The sequence below is a fragment of the Callorhinus ursinus genome, unplaced genomic scaffold (genome assembly GCF_003265705.2).
Source record: "Callorhinus ursinus isolate GAN/ISIS: 27379988/994484 unplaced genomic scaffold, GSC_fseal_2.0 scaffold15, whole genome shotgun sequence".
Classification (NCBI taxonomy): Eukaryota; Metazoa; Chordata; class Mammalia; order Carnivora; family Otariidae; genus Callorhinus; species Callorhinus ursinus.
In genome coordinates this window covers 839,743-859,375 of record NW_027397077.1, presented here as the reverse complement: position 1 = coordinate 859,375, position 19,633 = coordinate 839,743, and the positions used below count along the sequence as shown (strand labels likewise).

Sequence of the window (19,633 nt, the reverse complement as noted above, 5' to 3'; positions counted from 1 at the left end):
CATCTGAGCCACCCAGGCGCCCAAAGCTACCATTTTCTTAAGCATAACTACTGCACAGAGTAACAAACACAATTTCAGTGTTATATATTTAGTTGAAGTGACTGTGCCTCCACCTAAGGAACTCACATTTCTGGCACAAAATGCTGGTCTGTTTTAACTTTCACCAATCAACTTCACAATCCAGTTACCACCTACCCACTCACGCATCTACCTAATCCATTCATCCATCCATGGATCCATCAATCTACGAATTCATCCATCTATGAATTTTCCCATCTAGCAATGAATCTATCCACCTACCCACCCAGTCCATGAATTTATTCATCTATCTACTCACCCACCCACAAATCCATCCATCTACTGACCCAACCATGAATCCATCCATCTATCCATCCATCCACCCACCCACAATTCCATCCATTAATCTATCGTCCCTCCCTCCCATTCACCCACCTGCCTACCTTCAGTACTTCCTTGGACAACCACTTCATTCTGCTACCCAGCCTTATGTCTTCTCCTGGCTAAAGGGGCACATGTTTGGCAACTGCCACAGTCCACATCAACTCTGCCTATGGCATCCCCAGACCCACTGAATTTGAAACCTCATCAAGACCAAGACATAGGTTGGTGTGTCCTTGCCTGCTCTTAGCAAACTCCATCACGCTAGCACCTTCAGGTTGTTGTACTTGCTTCTTGGGCACCTGGGCCCAGGCTCGATGACCTGGGGACAGAGGTCCCGCCCCTCCCACACTTACGCTTCCCACTTTGACCCACAACTCAGATCTTCACATCACTGACTTAAATAAAACCCACACTTGCTTCCCTGTACAATTCACACATATCTGCAGAGCCACAGTTTCCACACTTGAGCTCCCAGGCTGGCTCCTCCTTGCAGGGATGCCCAGGACCCCAGGACCAAGGCCGGTGGCCTGCAGCTAGGCGACTGCCAACTCACCCTCTCACGATGCCACTCTCCAGGTAGTTGACCTGGATGAATTTCCCAAATCGGCTGGAATTGTTGTTGTGGGCCGTTTTGGCATTTCCGAAAGCCTGTGGGGAAAACAAGAGCAGGTTTTCAGGTCGTGAGGATGAAATTTCTACACGCCGCAGCCTGGAGCCTTGGAGGTCCCCCTGGGCCTCATGGACACTCATTTGCCTGAAGTCAGCCAGTGGCCCTGATGAGCCTGGTAAACACAAAGGCGTGTAGTGTAGCCCAGGTGTGCGCCAACATACTTTATTACCTCTGTGTTTGGGTTGTGTGAGGGGTTCAAGTTTTAAGCCTCAGACATGAAAAATGCTAATCAACGGCATTCTTTTTCCGTTATAATTGTTCGGAGGGTGTACTCTGGTCCATGGGCTAAAATCCAGTCTGTTGCTTATTTTGTATTGCCTGTGAGCCAAGAGTGGTTTTGACATTTGTAAATTGCTCAAAAAAAAAAAAAAAACCAAAAAACCCCAAAAAACAAGACTAGTACTTCCTGACACATGAAAATTCTATTCATGTTTCAGCGTTCATAAACGAAGTTTTACTGGCACGAAGCCAAGCCTGTGCATTTATGGATTGCCCATGGCTGCTTTCTTACTCTAGCAGCAGAATACCCATGATAGAGACCGTTCTGGCCTGCAGAGCTGAACATATTCACTGTCTGGCCCTTTCCAGAAGAAGTCTGCTGTGCCCTAAGCTGATGCGGGCTCTGGGCCCCAGGAGAAGAGGAGGCTGGTTGGGAGGGAGCAGATGTGGAGACAGGTCCCGGCCTGGAGGGCTCCTGCGATTCTGTGGGAGGACAAGCCGGTTCACAACACACTTTTTTTTTTTTAAAAGATTTTATTTATTTATTTATTTGACAGAGAGAGACAGCAAGAGAGGGAACACAAGCAGAGGGAGTGGGAGAGGGAGAAGCAGGCTTCCCGCTGAGCAGGGAGCCCGATGCGGGGCTCGATCCCAGGACCCTGGGATCATGACCAGAGCCGAAGGCAGATGCTTAACGACTGAGCCACCCAGGCGCCCCTCACAACAAATTTTTTGATTGGGGTGACACTGACATAACATACAATTAACCATTTAAAAATAATTCAGTGGCATTTAGTACATTCACAACGTTGTGTAACCATCACCGCTGTTTAGTTCCAGAACATTTCCATCACCCCAAAAAGAGACCCCCATCCCCATCAGCTGTCACTCCCTATCCCCCCTCCTGCCTCCTCCAGTCCCTGGCAGCCACCAGTCTGCTTTCTGTCACTATGGATCTGCCCGTGTGTGATATTTCGCCTAAGTGGGAGCATACATTATGTGGCCTTTTGTCTTGCTTCCTTCACTTAGCAGGATGTTTTTGGGGTTCATTCTCACGGCAGCATGAATCAGGGCTTTATTTCCAATATATAGAGGAAAGGATGCACGGTGCATGGAATCTGTTGACTCAGTGGGGTCCCCCCTGGGCCTCCTGTGTGTCCACAACCCAGATTAAGACAGAGAACACACCCTGCTCAGGGCCTTGGAGTGCCCCTTCTCCATGAAGTATGCAACACCCCTGAAGGGTGAACAGACAGGGAGAGGGTATGATAAAGCCTTGGAGGAATGCAGGGCAGGGAAGGTGCTGGGGGTGGTTTCCCTGTTTCGTGGAGCAAGATGCTGGCAGAGGTGGGAGTGGTGGGGCGGGGCAGAGGAGGGGAGAGAGGCAGAACCCATCACGGAGCCTGGTGCTCAGCTGTCCAAGCCCTTGTGGCTCCAGGGGCCAAAGAAGGAGTGACATGGGGGGTGGGGTGATGCCCTGCTCACACACAGAAAGGGAAGCTTGGTGCCCACGAGAAGGGCCAACAATGTTCCAGTTTGAGAAGGCTGAGCTGTGTGGGAGGCCGTGTAGGTATGAGGGCAGCGGGGAGGAAGTGGCAAGGCCACTGTCAAGGTTTGCAGGGTGGGGACTGAGCGTGGACGTCTGAGGAGGGTCCGGTGGGACAGAGGGAGGAGGGCAGGGTGGGGAGAGATGGCCAGGCCTGCAAGGGACTCAGGATCCAGGGTTTTCTTAAAGGCCTCATTCTGCAGGGAAATGAATGCAGGTGGATCACTGATCAGAGCTTCTGGTGTGGCAATCCGAAGGCAGAAGCCCCACAAAAAAGCGTCTGCTGGGGGGCAGCCCAGGACGCTTCCTTTGAGAACAGCTCCGTTCCGCAGAGCTCGGGACCAGGAAAGCGGCACCTGGCTGGCGGGCGGGGGGGGGGGGGGGGGGGGGAGGGGGTGTCACAGGACAAGAACTTCCTGCCCCACTGTTCCACGGGTGCCAGACCCCAGGAATGGGCCCTGCTGAAGGACCTGGGGCCAAGTCACCCAGCAAGAGTGTACCAATGAAGGAGGAGCCCCAAAGAGGCAACCTGGCCTGGAGGTGCACAGGGGGGGATCTGCTCAGGGCAGGGTGGTGGCCGGGCACTTTCGGTGGGGAGTGGGCGCCACATGGCCTTACGGAGGCAGAACCCAGTGTGAGGAGGTGTATTCCTGAGTCAAGACAGTGGCCACAGAGCCCCCTTCTCTTCTTCACAAATGCTTCCTTAGGACCTGTTGTCCATTGCCAGGTTTTGAAAGTCTCTGGAGAGTTGGATTAAACACAGGGGCTCTTCAGCCAATGGGAACGACCACGTCCTGCGGTATGTGACGTCCTGTGCACTGTGGGGTCCCGAGCCTCCACCTGCCAGACAGCATCTGCGACAATCAGAAATGTTCCCAGAGCTGGCTGAATTGCTGAGAAGCGCTGCTATATACAGACGGAGGTTAAAGGGGTCTTGTAGGGTTGGGTGGTCAAGGGCTCTGTGGGCCCTTCATCCTGTCGTGAGGACGCCCCTGGGCACTATAAGGTCCAAGGAGTCCTGTGAGGAAGAAAACTGTCTTTCTAGGTTTCATCTCTGGTTTCCCTCAAGTTCAGCCTTGGAACTGTGTTTTTTGTCTGGAGTAAAGCCCGGGGACTCTTGCCGTTCTGCTCCAGGAATCAGCAGGCAACAGGTCCGTTTCCTCCTTTCATTCCGGGCTCACGAGACCCCATGGGGTGCCATCTGAGCTGAGGACAGGCCCGGGCCCTCCCGCTGCTCCGAACTAAAATAAACTCCGTGAGCAAGCCCGCCTGCCTAACTACGAGCAGATGGCGCAGCAATGCCCGAGCCTGTGTGGGCTCCTTCCCCGGGGAACAGGCCTCTCTCTTGTGCTGGGGCCCCTGCAGCATCCAGGTCCAGGGCCTGCTGCAGAGGCACCCCGGCAACGTGCATGCACATCCCAAAGACCCATGGCAGTTCCCCTTTAGAACTCGGGGCAAGACTCCGTGGGATTTCTAAGGAAACAGTCAGGGATGGTGTCTTGGGGACCACAAGAGGGAATGTCTTCGGGATGCGAGGGCCCACCAGCTCTGTGCAGCCCAGGCTTTGCGGGGTCCGCGGGGGGGGGGGGGGGGGCAGTGACCTCATGCGTCTGGTATGCGGTCTCAGCACACTGCGACTTTTCAAAGCCAGTCTAAAAATATCCGGTTGCTGCTATTATATGTCGGAGGAGGAGGAAACGCTAGCCTGGCGCTCACAGCCAGGGGAGCTATTGTGTAGCTGCTCTGGGGGCTGGACGGGTGCGCACATGGCCTCCGAGTGCATGGGAGTACAAGGCAGGACGGTGTGCCGGGTGATCATGTGGGGCCCGGAGTGGCCGGGAGAGAAGAAGCGGGATCCAGGCGCCGGCAGTGATGCGATGTGATCTGGCACTGGGGCCGCGGAGGCCAACATGTTAATGCTGTCTTCCCACCAGGCCAGAAAAGCCACAGTGCTGGCAAAATGCTATGGGAGAAAGGCCTCTACTTTCCTGGGAACACTTCTTTCCCTTATCTAACATAAAGTACACATTTCTAATATAAGTTACACATTATGACCAAAAGAAAAAAAAAACAAACATTAACAGGGCGCCTGGGTGGCTCAGTCATTAAGCCTCTGCCTTCGGCTCAGGTCATGGTCCCAGGGTCCTGGGATCAAGCTCCCTGCTCCGCGGGAGGCCTGCTTCTCCCTCTCCCACTCCCCCTGCTTGTGTTCCCTCTCTCGCTGTGTCTCTATCAAATAAATTAATAAATAAATAAATCTTAAAAACAAAAACAAAAACACCCCAGAATCATGATAGAAGGAAAAAACCCATAAAGTAGTTCAAAATCCTCCAGCCATGATTTCTAGGTAAAAGGAACAAAGAAGCAACACACCCACCCCTTCCTCTGACTGGGCAGATGATCGTGGGCCCAGGGAGGGCACTGTGTGCCCCTCCTAGGCCACCCCTGACCCTGCTGAGGGTGACAAGAGCTGGGGGGACCTCTGACTTTCTTCCAACTGTCCTTGTCCTTTGAGGTTCTTTTGGGAAATTCAAAAGGGTTTTTTAATTTGGAGAAATTTAGGTTGAGCATCTTACTTAGCCAGAAATTTTAGAAGATGCATTTTCTATCTAAGCAGGTTGCCGCCTCTGCTCTAGGCTGAAATGCATGGTTAACATTTTGGGAAGAATGGTGGTAACATCACAGAATGACCCATGGTGAGTCCAGTCCCATACCAGGTGAGATGGGGCTTCTCTTTCTTTTGCTTCTACTCCTCTGCGAGACAGCTGTGCCCCACTTCAGATGAGGAAACTGAGGCAGAGAGGCCTGCTCACTTCCCTGAAGTCTGAGGGCAGGCAGGAAGTTGACATGACCCTGGGTTTGAACCCAGTGCCCTCACTCCCAGCCCACGCTCCATGCACTGGCCCCTCAGTCCCCACAGCCTGGGACCTTTTGGGGTGCCGGCCTGCCCTGGCTGAGGCCACTCACCCTGGGCCTGGCGACCAGGCAGATGGACGCCTGAGCCCCTTCTGAGCTTACGCCTGGTCTCTTGTACATCCCACACAAAACCAAACAAGCCTTGATGGACTGCATGGGGCAAACTGTTTTGCTTTCGGATTTCAAAACCTGAAAGCAACATGGGAGGAGCTCACGAAGGCAAATGCACTTGCCTTATCTCCCATGTTGACAGGTGAGCCTCGAGTTGGGAATCCCCTGTGGAGAAGTCCCCCAGCCTCACCACCCAGGGTGGCTGTCCTTCCAGCCAGGCTGAGGTGGCCTAGCCCAAGATAACTCCATTGTGCCCAGGTTTACCCGTGGCCATCCTTTCTCAGAGGGAAGTTCTAGATCATTCTAACAGTTCTCTCTTGGTTATGGGGTCGGCCTTCTCTGTTTTCCTGACTTTCTAGTCACGGGGACCTCACTTCCCAAGTGTTTGTGAGGCTTTGGCGCATGTGGTCTCATTCACTCATTCATTTGTCCGTCCGTCCATCCATCCTTCCACTTGACAACAATTGATTGATTGCCTGCTGTGTGTCTGGCACTGTTGCAGTTTCGGTGAGCCCCCAGCATGGTGGGGCTCTGAAGCGGATAACTGCACGTCCACCCTGGCCACGGATCGAGTGTCACCACCTCGAGGAGCCACCACCTTTTGTGGTCTTGATGCAGCCCCTCCCTGGGCAATGCCACCTCGGGGTGAAGCCTCTGTCCCTGCCTCAGACCACATGCCACACGGGACTTCCACATCTCTCATGTCCAAGCCCGGACTGGGCATGGAGACAGAGGAGTGACTGGGGTTGTGGGGACACGCCTCCTTTGGTGAAAGAACATCCGTAGGTATTAGGCAACAATGAAGCCTAAAGATGGGGCCAAATGAGAGTGTCTCCCCCTTGCTGGGCTCCTGTTCCAGTCATGGGTGGGGGTGGGGAGAACACGACACTGGGAGCGACTGGCGGTTGGTGGTGGCAGGGTGGGACAGACTTATTTTTCTCCACGGTATTCTCCATGTTTTGGGGATACTCTGCTATATGAAACAGCACTTGGCCTGCACCCATTGACAGGCTTCGCCCATCTGAGGACACAGACGATGGTCAGACACGGCAGGAGGCACTCCAGGAGGTGTCTCATGGGCCTGATGGGAGCACAGAAGCTCCACAGGCGGTATCTGCCGAGGTGGTCCACGGACCGAGGAGCCTGGAGGGTCTGCTCTGCCCTGTGTGCTGAGCAAACAGCCAAGGGGCGTCCACTCTAACCTGGGGCTTTCCTGGGTGGAAATGCTGGGAAAATAACCCCGCGTGGGGTGGAGGGCTACTTCTGGCAAGGAGCCCAGGCAAATGGCTCTGTCTGCAGGGGATTCCAGTGGGTCCCGGTGGCCTAGGGGAGGGTCACCTGGCGCAAATTGGTTCAGTGCTATTGGGTTTCAGATTCCTCTCCTGTCAAATGAGGGAGAGAACCTCTGACTCCCCGCGTTGTTTAAAGATGAAATGAGACTATGGGAACCAGGGGCTGGCAACTTCGTCCTGTGAAGGGCCACATAGTATTTGGGGTTTTGTCAGTATGACCCGAATCTGCCATTGTAGCCTGAAGCAGGGACAGATGGTCTGTACGAGAAGGGAACTTGGCTATGTGGAGGGCACCTCCCTGACGTCTGGCAGGGTAGGGCAGTCTTGGGCTCTGATCTCTACCAAGGTTGGCAAATTATGGCCAGCTAACTGTTTCGGTATGGTCCACGAGCTAAGGATAGTTTTCACACTTTTCAACACTTGAAAAAAAACATCAAGAGAGTATTTCACGACACATGAATAGGATGTGCAATTCAACTTCCACGAATTCACTTCGAGAATAAAGTTCCACTTGGCGTATAGCTACGTCTGTTTACGTGTGGTCTGTGTCTGCTCTCAGACTACAGCGGCAGGGCTGAAAACACAGACCTGGGGTCCCTTACAGGACAAGCCACTGTTCTAGGGGTTCTCTGCTCCACAGGCAGGAGAAGACTCTGACACTCGGACATGGGGCGGGTGAACAGGAGAGGGTGTGAGCGTCGGCGGGACTGACTGGTCTCCCAGGGCACATCAGGGACCCGGAGAAGCAGGACCTCAAAGCAGCAAGGTCACAGGAGGTGGGGAAGTGAGAAGTACAGCTAAAGTGCTTTCCAGAGAACTGTCATACAGGGAGCGGGGCCGGTTCTAGGGAGGGAAGATGCCGGGTGAGGACAGGGATAATGATGGGAAGGGGGTGGTGGTGAGAGGAGGTGGCTGTGGGGTGGGAGGAAGGACCCTCTCCATCCCCACCACCACTGCCAGCCTGCCCAGGTGGCACTATAGGCTCCGTGGGCCTGCGGGTGTGGGCAGGAAGTGGAGGGGTCACATCCAACCCCATGGCTCCTGATTCTTAGATGTTCGGAAATGGAGGTTTTCCAGGGCCCTGCCGACACCTGGCCTCTGCCTGGATTGTTTCCTTCCTGTTGCCCATAGGGCTTGGGGGCACCCAGGGGGCTCTTGACAGCCAGCTGCTGGACAGACGGGTGAATGGACATCAGGCATCTGCAGAGAGCCAAGTGACAATGGGATGGGACGCTCAGCCTACCTCCGTGCCCCCAGTTTGTAATGGGCTCTGTCACTTTTATCTGCACTGGCACCAACGATCAGCTGCAGACTCGGACAGAAACACTGAAAACCAGCAAGGGCTCCTGGAGCCAGAACAGGCTCTTTGAAATGGATAGATTCCTCCCAAGGGCCAAAGTCTCAAGCAAACCATGCTGGGGCGTGGGATTGGGGAATCTTAAAAAAAAAAAAAGGAAGAGGAAGATAAAAAAGAAACCAAGTATGAAACAAGTTATTGTATCTGGTATTTCACTAAATTTTTGTTTAGGTTATAGTGAAACCACGTGCCCGATCACAGAGAGTGAAGAACAGACCAAGCTTTGATGGGGGAGGGCCTTGCTTGGTTCTTATTGCACCAAAAACATTTGAGGAATTCAAATGATCCCCGAGGGCTCATCTTATCCATTTTGACAGCCAAATCATTCTCTTTGGGGTTTACTTGGTTCTTTTTCTCAGGTTTTTGAGCTGGGAAATTAATTCACTTACTTTCATTTGTTCATATTTATGACTATAAAATGCTTATGGCTACGAATTGCTCTCTTGGTACTGCTTTACATAGTCCTGTGGATTCTGATAACATATAGTTTTGGTCACGGATTTTTACAAAACCAGTAATTTTGGTTTATAGATGCCCCTTCATCCAAGAGTTGTTTAACAGAGACTTGTGGTTTCTTTCTGAAAAAAATTTCCACGTGCAAGGGTCTTTAAAAAATTAATTTCTAGTTTCAGTGCATTGTTAAGAGTGCTGCTTGTAATAGTCCTACTTTTGGAAGTTCTAGATGCTTTCTCCGTGGCCTGATATAGGAATGAGTCTTGTGAATGCTCCATGAATAATTCAGATTTAGTCTCCTATCAAAGTGAAGGGCTTATGATAGGTCCATAGATGTGCCTAAATACACGGTTTGGGCATATTACATCCCTGCCGATTTGCTGTCCACACAACCAGTCTCATGCTATGTGTTTATGGCTGTTTCTCAGGATCTTCTAGAATTTCCACTTTGTAAAGGCAACAGCTGTGTTGTTTGGTGCAGATATTGCCAACTACTACACCTTAAGTGTAAACTGAGGTTTTTGGTATTATGATAAATCTTCTTCGTCACATGTAACATCCAGAGCTCTGAACTCTGCCTTCTCTGTGTCCATGGAACTGCAGCTCTGTTCGCTCCTGTTTCTATCTGCCTGCTACATCTGGGCCTGTCTTTTCATTTTTAGCTCCCTGAACTGCTTTGGTTTAGGTGTGCCTTGTTCATACAGCACAAGGTCGGGACTCAGCTTTGTGAGCCAAGCTGAAAATCCTCTCCTTTCAACAGGCGGATTGCACCCGTTTACATGTAGCAGCGTGACAGACTCATTCCCTTCTGAAGCCCAGGCTGCCATTGTTAGGTCTCTTCCCCACCTGCTGCTTGTGGGTGTGGCTGAGTGACTGGAGTCAGAGCAATCCTCCGGGTCACTTGATGACTTTCTGAAATCTTGCACCTTTTGCAGGACTTTTCAACCTCACTTTGCAACTGATTAGTGTGGCGTTGGTGAGGTGGGATGCACCTGGGAGAGAGCATGCTCCGGGGCTGCTGAGCTGCGAGGAGAGTTTTGAGTAGGGGACCCATTCTGTGAGTGGGCAGTTCATTATGGAAGGTTTCATCTTGGGAGGACGACTGCCTCCCTACCCAATTCCCAAACGGCACGGACTCTGGTGCCAATGATGAGAACAGCAGGGCTTTTGGTACTTTCTATGCAGCAAAACCAAGCATTTGCATGCATGAGGAAATGTGAGCTCCCAGGGGTGAGCGGGAGGGTCTCCAGAACATCTCTCCACTCTTCTGCAGGCACTACACACTCTCTCCACATCCCTGGGGAAGGGCTTGCCTTTGAACCCACCCTCCACACCTGGGGTGGACAAACCTGTCATGTTGGGGCTCCCCGCTTACAGTAGTGGGGAATCTGTCAGAACTGCCAAGACTTCAGTGGCCGCTTCCCCCAGAGAAATCACCACTACCGTGCCACTCTGGTGGGTTGGGGAGAAGGAGAGAAAAGGTGGAGACCCCAACTATGAGCTGTGGGGGCTTGTTAAAGATATGGAGTCTTGGGCCCCATCCCAGACCTGCAGAATTTCTAGAAAGGCCAAGGAATCTAAATTCTTTTTTTTTTTTTAGATTTTTTTTTTATTTATTTATTTGAGAGAGAGAGAATGAGAGAGAGCGCGAGAGGGAAGAGGGTCAGAGGGAGAAGCAGACTCCCCGCTGAGCAGGGAGCCCGATGCGGGACTCGATCCTGAGACTCCAGGATCATGACCTGAGCCGAAGGCAGTCGCCTAACAAACTGAGCCACCCAGGCGCCCCAAGGAATCTAAATTCTTAAACCAGAGCCCGAGGGGGTTCTTCTGATTCAAGGAAGGATGAGAACTATGGCTTTAGGGTTTGTTTTGAGAAGGAAGTATCTCTAGTGGAGGTGTGAGAGGTCCAAGTTCCAGTCTGCCAGGGTCTTCCCTAAGATTTACTTTGAACAACTCACCAAGGTGGTGGGAGCTTATCTAAGCCCCAGGTCTACAAACTATGCCCCACAGGCCAAATCTGGCTGTCTTTTTATGAAAAATATAAACTTTTAATTTTAGATTTACAAAAAGTTATAAGAATATTGCAGCAAATTCCTGTGTACCTCACATTCAGTTTCCCCTATTTTTAAAAGATTTTGTTTATTTATTCCGGGGGGGGGGGTGGCGAGCAGAGGGAGAGGGACAAGCCGACTCTGCGGGTGAGCACGAAGCCTGACGTGGGGCTCGATCTCAGGACCCTGAGATCATGACCTGAGCCGAAACCAAGAGTCAGACACTTAACTGAATGAGACACCCAGGTGCCCCCAGTTTCCCGTATTAACATTACCTTTGACAGAACTAACAAACCAATACTGATTGGTAAGTTCTTATTCACTAAGTCCACATTTTATTCAGATGTCCTCAGTTTTTCTCTAACGTCCCTCTTCTGTTCCAGGATCCCATCCAGCATTCCCTATCACATTCAGTCATCCTGTCTCCTTGGCGTCTCCATACCAAGTTTCTCAGCCTTTCCTTGTTTTTGAGACCTTGGACAGTTCTGAGGAGGATGTTCGGTATTTTGCAGAAGGTTCTTCACTTTGGGTCTGTCTGATGCTTCTCTCCCACCACTTGTCTTTGTAAATAGTTTTATCGGCACACGGCCCCACCCATTCAGGTATGGATTATCTGTGGCTGTTCTGCTCTATGAGGGCAATGTAAAGTCGTTGAGACACAGACTGCATGGTCCTAAAATCCAGAAATGCTGACTATGGGGCCCTTGGTAGAATCAGCTTGCAGAAGTGTGGTCCAAGCCTCTCTGTAAGGGCAGTGGCCTAATCCAGGACACAGATTCTGGAGCGGCCAGTGCCAACCCACTCTGGCAAATTTTACCATCACTCAGCAGCTGGAGTTTCAGCAATTAGCATAATGAATGTTCAAAGTGGGCTTCCATGGCCGGAAAAGTAGGCTGGATAAAACGTTTTTGAGACATTTGCCTCCCTTGTTTGAGAAATTCCATTTAAGGGTCCTGTGGCCTGTTCTTTAGGGATGGGGCTCAGGGAGATGGAGGCACTCAGGCGTGCCTAAAGCCACCAAAGAGGCCAGAGCCAATGGAACTCTAGGCTCTAGGATGTTTGGGGGGCTCCTAAGAAGTTGTGTCTATAGCATTTGGTCTGGGACGTGTATTCATTATAACCCTCTCTGCTCTAGCTACTGATGGCGGCAGGATGCAAGATCTATGGGAGGGGACCAAAGGGGGAGAATGTGGTGGGTCCCCATGGGCAGTGTTCCAGATATGGTGAGACCACTCTGCATTTCCGTTTTAACTGTGAAGTTCATATAACATCAAATTCACCATTTTAACCATTTTAATGTGCAATTCGGTGGCATTTGGTACGTTCACCATGTTGTGGCAACTATCACCTCTATCTAGTTCCAGAACATTTCATCACCCCAAAAGAAGACTCCATCCCCATGAGCAGTCACTCCCCGTCCCCCTCCCTCAGCCCTGGCAATTGCTAATCTGCTTTCTGTCTCTCTGGACTTGCCTCTTCGGGCCACACATGGATGGGATCACAGATTATGTGGCCTTTCATGTCTGGCCTCTTTTGGTCGGCACGTTGTTTTTGTGGTTCATCCACGTTACAGCATGTATCAGTGATTTATTCCTTTTTGTAACTGAGTAATCTCCACTGTATCCACTCTGCCTTGAAAAGGGGCAGTAGGAGCAACATCCTGGCCTGCCTTGGTGGGTCACTCAATCGTCCTCGGGTCTGGGGGAACCACGGCTGGTGCTGACCTGAGCCCAGGACCACTGGAACCAAAGGCTCCAGCAGTCAGGGGGCAAGTGCCCCAAACGCCTCTCTTTCAGGCGGACACAATCTTCCCTTTGACTTTCCCCCACCAGCCTGCTTCCAGCCTTTGTGTCTCTCGAAGCCCCCTCCTCGGCATCTTCTATCTTCTTTATGGGCTCAGCCCTGGAGTGGGTGTGGAAGCCTGCCCATGCCCAGGAGGGCTGTCCTCGGCTCCCCATGAGACTTGGGGCTGCTTAACTAGACTAAGTGGCCCCTGAACACCAAATGGCCCCTCAGAGCCTCCGGATGTTGGGTGGCGGGAGCCATGCTGTGTGCTGGCTCTGCGGCATGACTCTGCTGGCCACATGACACATCTCGACCTCTGACTCTCCCAGAAGGCCTTGGGCTAGGACTTAGCCAGATTACTGGGGGTAAGAGCATTCCAGACTGAGGGTGTAGTGCATGCAAAGGTCCTGGGGTGAGGTATCAGGAAGGAGGTAGCGCAGAGAGGTAGACTTGCCGCAGGTCACACAGCACACGGGCAGCTGAGCTGGGCTAACGAGTCCTGCTTCTGTCTTCCCGGCTTCCTGGCAGGGGGCAGCTCCAGGCCCTGAAGTCTGGCAGGTGGTAAACTCCGGCGGAAGGGGGCGTGGTTACATACCGAAGGGCAAGGACTGGTCCAGGCACTTTGGCAGAACTGAAGATGTTCCCTCAGGGGCTGTGTGTCCTTGTCATCGTCCCTCTCCCCCCACTGCTTACCATCTCTCAAAACATCCACACCCCCAACAAGCTCTGTCCAGGTGGTGGCTCCAGAGCCCCAGGCTGGCTTTGTAACTGCGTATCCTGGAGGCCTCTAAACTCCCAGCAGATTGCTCGGCCTTGGCACTGCCGGCATTTGGGGGCCGGATCCTTTTCTGTGGAGGGGGCTGGCCTGTGCACTGGAGGATGCCGAGCAGCATCCCTGGATTCTACCCCCTAGATGCCAGTTTCCAGATGGTCACACGTGCCCTCTGGGCAGAATCACCCCAGCTGAGAACTGAGCCTTGAACTCTGTTAAAAAATCAGCTGCCCCGGAGACCCGGCAGTCAGAGAAGGCTAAATGGAACTCTGTACGTTCTCAGGGGGTCACCTTACGGGGGTGATGATACCACACAGCATCCCCGAGGGCCCACTTCATGGAGGACTCTGGGCCTGGGTGTCTGACTGCTGCCATGTGGTGCCATTCTCCCCTCCCCCAAGAGGAACTGGTCAGGAACCCCACACTGGGGTCACAGGTCAGGTCAGCAGCTGGGTAGGTGACCACGAGCCTCAGGCTCAAGGGGCCTCAGGTAACTGGTGTCTTGCAGGGTCTGGCCTTGGGAGTTGGCTGTGGCCAGCTGGTGGCTGGCTGACAGAGAGGAAACTTCAGAGGGCAGCTTCCCGGTGATGCTGGGGATGGGGCATTGGAGTCCCTCCATCCTGGATAATCACTAGGAAACAAATCAGCTGCCAGGCCATATGGTTGCTCCTGGCCCAGCTGCGTTCCCGCCCGAACAGCAAGGCAGATGTAGCTGATAGATGGGCAGACATTCCCTGGCCCTCTCCAATCCTGGTGCAGCAGAGTGTCCAGAACATTCGGAAAAGGCGGTGGCTGTGGCAGGGGTGTCCCAGGCCCAAGCTCTGCTTCGCCTTTTAATCAACCTTTTCTGTAAATTCCAGGGAGGCCTTTCTGGGTGCTTAAAATACACCCCATAATTTCACTTTCCTCTTAGACACAGCGTTCCCAAAAATATAAGTTCCCCTTTTGTCTAAAATATCCTTCGACGGTTGCACAGTGTCAGGGCTCTGCACTTTTTTAGGCAGCAGACCAGAAAGGCAGCCCCAGGTCTGCAGGGCACAGCGGGGGCAGAGAGCACCAGGGAGCCCCACCTTCTAGATGGCCACCCCTTCCTGGTACTTCCCCCCACACCACTGCTGTAGGACACTCCTATGCTCTCCTCACCTCCCCCACTCTCTCTGCAGCCCCGCCCACTTTGCAGCTGGACTGTGTCCTGTCATTCCGTCTCTAATCTGGGTGCTCCTGGTAGCTGCTCCCCATTTTCTGCATCTGGGGACATCCTTGTAGTGATGTGGGAGTACCCCTACCTGCTGGTTTTCATTAAGCCCCGCGGCCGGGAACGTCGCCAGCCCCCACCCTGGGCCGCGAGAAACTCGTCCTCACGCTCCTCTCTCTGGCTGAGTCATCATCCCCCAGCTGTGAGCTCCCGTGAGTCCGCCTCGACACATGTCTGACACCTCAGACACTAGCTAGCTTCCTTCGGGGTGCCTGAGCCCTGGGTGCACACTTCCGGCCTGGCCCCATCAGCTCTAGCGCCTTCACACTGCTTCTCCGAGCAGCTCCTGGAAGATCCCGGGATTGTTGGGGGGGGGGGGTGTCCAGGTGGACTAGGGTCTCACTCTGTGTCCTCATCCCGCTGTGACCCCAGCAGACAGCGCTGCCCTGTAGGCAGGGGTGCAGGAGGCCTCAGGGCCCAGGGGGCAGCTGGAAACCTTCTGAGGGCCCTCTGGGAAGGTACAAGGCTGGGTGGGGGCCCCACATGGCCCCCACCACCCTCAGCCAGAGCTCAAACAGGCTGGCTATTAAAGCACTGTCAGCTGTCCATGGGACACAGAGTGGGTGAGCATGAGAGCAAGGAGCCCCGCACAGAGCCCCAGGTTGGAGCTGGCCCTGCTGAACTTTCTGGGACATCTATATCCCAGGCCTCCTTTCTTGACCCCTCCAAACCGCTTTAAGACTCTACAGTTCTGGGGCACCTGGGTGGCTCAGTCGGTTAAGCGTCTGCCCCACATCCTGCCCAGGGTCCTGGGACTGAGCCCCGCGTCGGGTTCCCTGCTCAGTGGAGAGCCTGCTTCTCCCTCTCCCTCTGCCCCTTCCCCCTGCTCGTGCTCTCTCGCTCTATCTCAAATAAATAAATTAAATCTTAAAAAAAAAAAAAGACTCTACAGTTCTGACTCCAATTCTGATGTGTGGGTTCCCCCCCGCCCCCGGCCAAACCAAGCTCTCCTCCAACACCGGCTGGGTGTTCTAAGATTCAAATCAATTCTGATACTGTCTCCCCTGAGGTAGTATCAGCTCCCACAGGTTAAGGGCTCAGTCCCACAAAGGCTGCACGCTCCCCCCTTCAGATGCCAAGTGAAAGGTGGTTATCCATGCTTCTGACCGACTGGCTATCAGTCAGAGGTTCCTACTACAACCCCCTCTTTGGGTTTGATTAATTTGCAAGAGCGATTCACAGAACTTGGGAAACCAGTTTACTTGCTCCATTTCCGGTTTCTTATAAAAGGATATAGCTGAGGAATAGCCAGATGGAGGAGATGCACAGGGCAGGGTACGAGGGAAGCTCCACGCCTTCTCTGAGTGCACCGCCCTCCCAGCACCTCCACGGATTCACCAGCTCAGAAGCTCTCAACTCTCTCCTCTTGCGTTCTTACCGAGGCTTCGTCACAAAGGCATGGCTGATTAAATCATCGGCCACTGGTGACTGATTTCAACCTCTGGCCCCTCCTCCTCTCCCCAGAGGTCAGGGGCACAGGGCTGAAAGTTCCAACCCTTTAATCACATGGTTGGTTCCCCTGGCAGCCAGCCCCCATCCTTAGGTGCGTTCCAAAAATCACCTCATTAATATAACCACCTTCTTATTCTCATCACTTAGGAAATTCTAAGGGCTTTAGGAGTTTTGTGCCAGGAACAGGAGTTAAACCAAACATATGTTTCTTATTATAAATCACAATACCACAGACCCCACTGTGGGTACATGTTTACGAACGATACAAATGCAGAAGATTTCAGTTGGTGACAGCAGTTCTCTGGAATGAGGGTGGGAGCTGCGCAGAAGGTGAGGAGAGGGTACGAAGAAAGTTAACTGTGGCAAGTTCCAGAATGTTCTATGTGAACGAACGTACAGGTATGAGGGGTCAGCTAACCCTTCCCGTAAAGGGTCAAGTGATAAATATGTTCGGCTTTGTGGGCTTTCTGGTGTCTGCTGCAAAAAAGGTTCTGCCCAGCCTTTGCTAAAGGCAGAGTGCAATCTACCGCAGACGGGATAGGTAAACAAGGGGGCATGGCTATGTGCCAACAAAACTTTATATATAGCAACAAGCCCTGGCAGATTTAACCTGTGGGCTGTAGTTTGCCAATTCCTGGTACATATGAAAAGAAATTATACTTCAAATAAGGACAATGATACTAAAAAAAGAAAAAGGAGAAAAAAAAAAGGAGAAAGAAGCAGCAGCATTATATGAAAAAAAGCGAAGAAAAGCACCTGGGTAGAACCAAAAGCAGTAATGTGTCACGATTTTGCCGAAGTGAGGCAGATAACCACACGTGCTCCCCAGCAGCACCAACCACGATGGTGGCCCTGGTGTGCTTCCTGTCGGGGAGACACTTAAAGGAGACATGAGGCAAACTACAGCCAACACCTGCCGTTATGTTCTGAAAGTCACACCAGGAGGACAGGGGCGGAGGGACGACAGAATGCCAGGGACTGGAGGCAGCGCGAACTGCATGAGAAATCCACTCGCGTGCTCTGGTGGAGTTCCTCTGCAGCAACGCCCGCAGGGAGCGCGCGACTTCCTGGCTCTGGGGGGCCTCGGATAGAGCAACTGCGTTTTTTTGGTATTGACGAGCAGCTCTTAAAAGATGTCACTCAAGGTCCGCCTCAAAGGCCAAACCCAAGAGTATTTGGGCATCAATGAAGACTTGAGGCGATTTCTGGTCTCGGGGAGGGGCCGGTGGGGGCATTTGCTCATCGCGGGGCGAGAAGCAGCACCAGCCTCCTCTTTCAGGGAATGACCGAGAAAGCCAGCAGGAGATTGCATCCTCGCCTGCCAGCCACCCTGAGTACTGATGCTGAATATAGTCGGGTTGATGTGTGAGTACAATGGCATAATGTTACAAAAAAAAAAAAAAAAGAAAGAAAGAAAGAAAAAAATCTGAAGCTCTTTAGGCATAAAGCATCTGTGACACTGAAATCGTTCTTTGCATGCAGTCAACCTAAAGCTGATTCTCAGTGGGGGCGACTCAGCCCTACCAGGGGGACACTTGGTGATGCCTGGACACTGTTTTGGTTATCCTGCCTGGGGTAGGGACTGCTCCTGGCATGTAATGGGTCAAGGCCAGGGACGCTGCTCAACATCCTACAGCATACAGGATGGCCCTTATGACAGAGAGGGACCCGGCCCTGCATCGGTGGCCTTCATCTCTATGTGTTTCTCTCTGTAAGGTCTGAAGCCAGCCCCACACAGGCCTTATTCATCCTGTTGGCCCCTGTGGGGTTTGCCCTGCCCTATGCCCCTCTTCCTCCAGGTTCTGGCTTCAGCTCCTACCTTCCTTCAGGCTGCTCTGCTGACCTGGGCCCCCCCCCAAAAGTGACTTCCCCAAACATCCTGGGGAAGCCACAATGGGGACAGAAAACAGCCAGAGATTTGACTCCTTGCTCTGTGTAGCCACCTGGGTGGGGCCCACCTGCCTCATGGACTCTCAGTAGCTCGGCCTCCATCACCTTCTTCTATTCCTGCACCAAATCTCCCTAAAAGGCCTATTTCCCCAGGATTCCACCCCTGCATCTCTCTTTCCCTCCCCTGTTGATGGCTGACCCTGATGTTCGCATCAGTGACCTTCCAGTCACCCGGCCTCAAGGATGGCCCAGAACAGCTCGAGCCTTGACTGCTGGCCAAGGTGTGGGGGATGCCTTCTGGGAGCTCTAATTCTGTCCCACTCCCCGCCTAAGCTGCACGCCCACTCCAGCTCACCCCCAACTCAGGAGCATCTGGGGACTCCAGCCCAAGGTCCAAGGCGGCCTGGGCACCCAGACTCAGCCCTGGACTGGTCTGGGCAGCATGTCTCTCTCTAGCACGTCCCCATGCTGCCGCCCTAGACCCTCTCAAGCCCAAGCCCCACCCCCTACCAGCAGCCAACCTTCCCCTCAACGGACCAAAAGAACAAGCGCTCTTAGGACTCTCGCCCCAAAACACCTCCACATTCACGTACAGCAGACACAACCCAGTCTTTGGGGCCCTCAGATCTGGGAAATGGAGGGGTCCTGGATAAAGACTCCTGGCCCAAACACGTCTCCTGCTGCAAAGGCTCTGGCTCTCCTTTGTGAGTGACACCAGCCACTTCCCTCCTTCCTCCCCATCCTGAGCCTCCTCCCTGCTGTGTGGCCCATGCCCTGAAGCGGGCCCCTGGAGGCCTGTCCTTGGCTACCTGCCCGTTTCTCTTTTTTTTTTATTTATTTTTATTTTTTTTTTATTTTTTTTTTAAAAATTTTGTTTATTTATTTGAGAGAGAGAGAATGAGAGATAGAGAGCACGAGAGGGAAGAGGGTCAGAGGGAGAAGCAGACTCCCCACTGAGCGGGGAGCCCGATGCGGGACTCAATCCCGGGACTCCAGGATCATGACCTGAGCCGAAGGCAGTCGCTTAACCAACTGAGCCACCCAGGTGCCCTACCTGCCCGTTTCTCAACCCTGGCTCCTCCCGGCAAGCCCGCTCCCCCCACGTGGCTGACACACAAAGGGCAGGGGGCAGCGCCCAGCCAGGAGGCACCCCAGCCGGCCACCTGCACCTGGCCCCCTGCCCGTGCAGCCTGCTAGGTCACGCGACTGGACAACCTCTAAGGCCCAACATGCACCGGGGTCAAGGGGTCTTTGTGCTGCCCATGCTCCGGTCCCCCCCTGGATGACAGCAGTCTGCATCAGCACCCAGAAGCAGCTCCAGGCAGCACTGTGCGGCTACCTCAGACCCTGTCCCGCTCAGACACCTTGGCGTGGGTAGCCCATGGAGGGCCTCTGGAGGCCCTGGGTGGCTTGCCCTGTGTGTTCACTGCCCACTGCTCCTGAGCGCCAGCCTCCCTCTGCC

At 53.1% G+C, this 19,633-nt stretch overlaps 1 protein-coding gene across 11 annotated transcripts in view; it reads right to left on the bottom strand.

The window, feature by feature from the left end:
• MYO9B (myosin IXB) overlaps positions 1 to 19,633 on the bottom strand; it is an 86,987-nt gene that overhangs the window by 40,759 nt on the left and 26,595 nt on the right. For all 11 annotated transcript variants that reach the window (XM_073900949.1, XM_073900952.1, XM_073900951.1 and 8 more), the window contains exon 3: positions 956 to 1,050. In XM_073900949.1, coding sequence (XP_073757050.1) covers positions 956 to 1,050 — 95 coding nt within the window. The remainder of the gene's footprint in view (positions 1 to 955; positions 1,051 to 19,633) is intronic.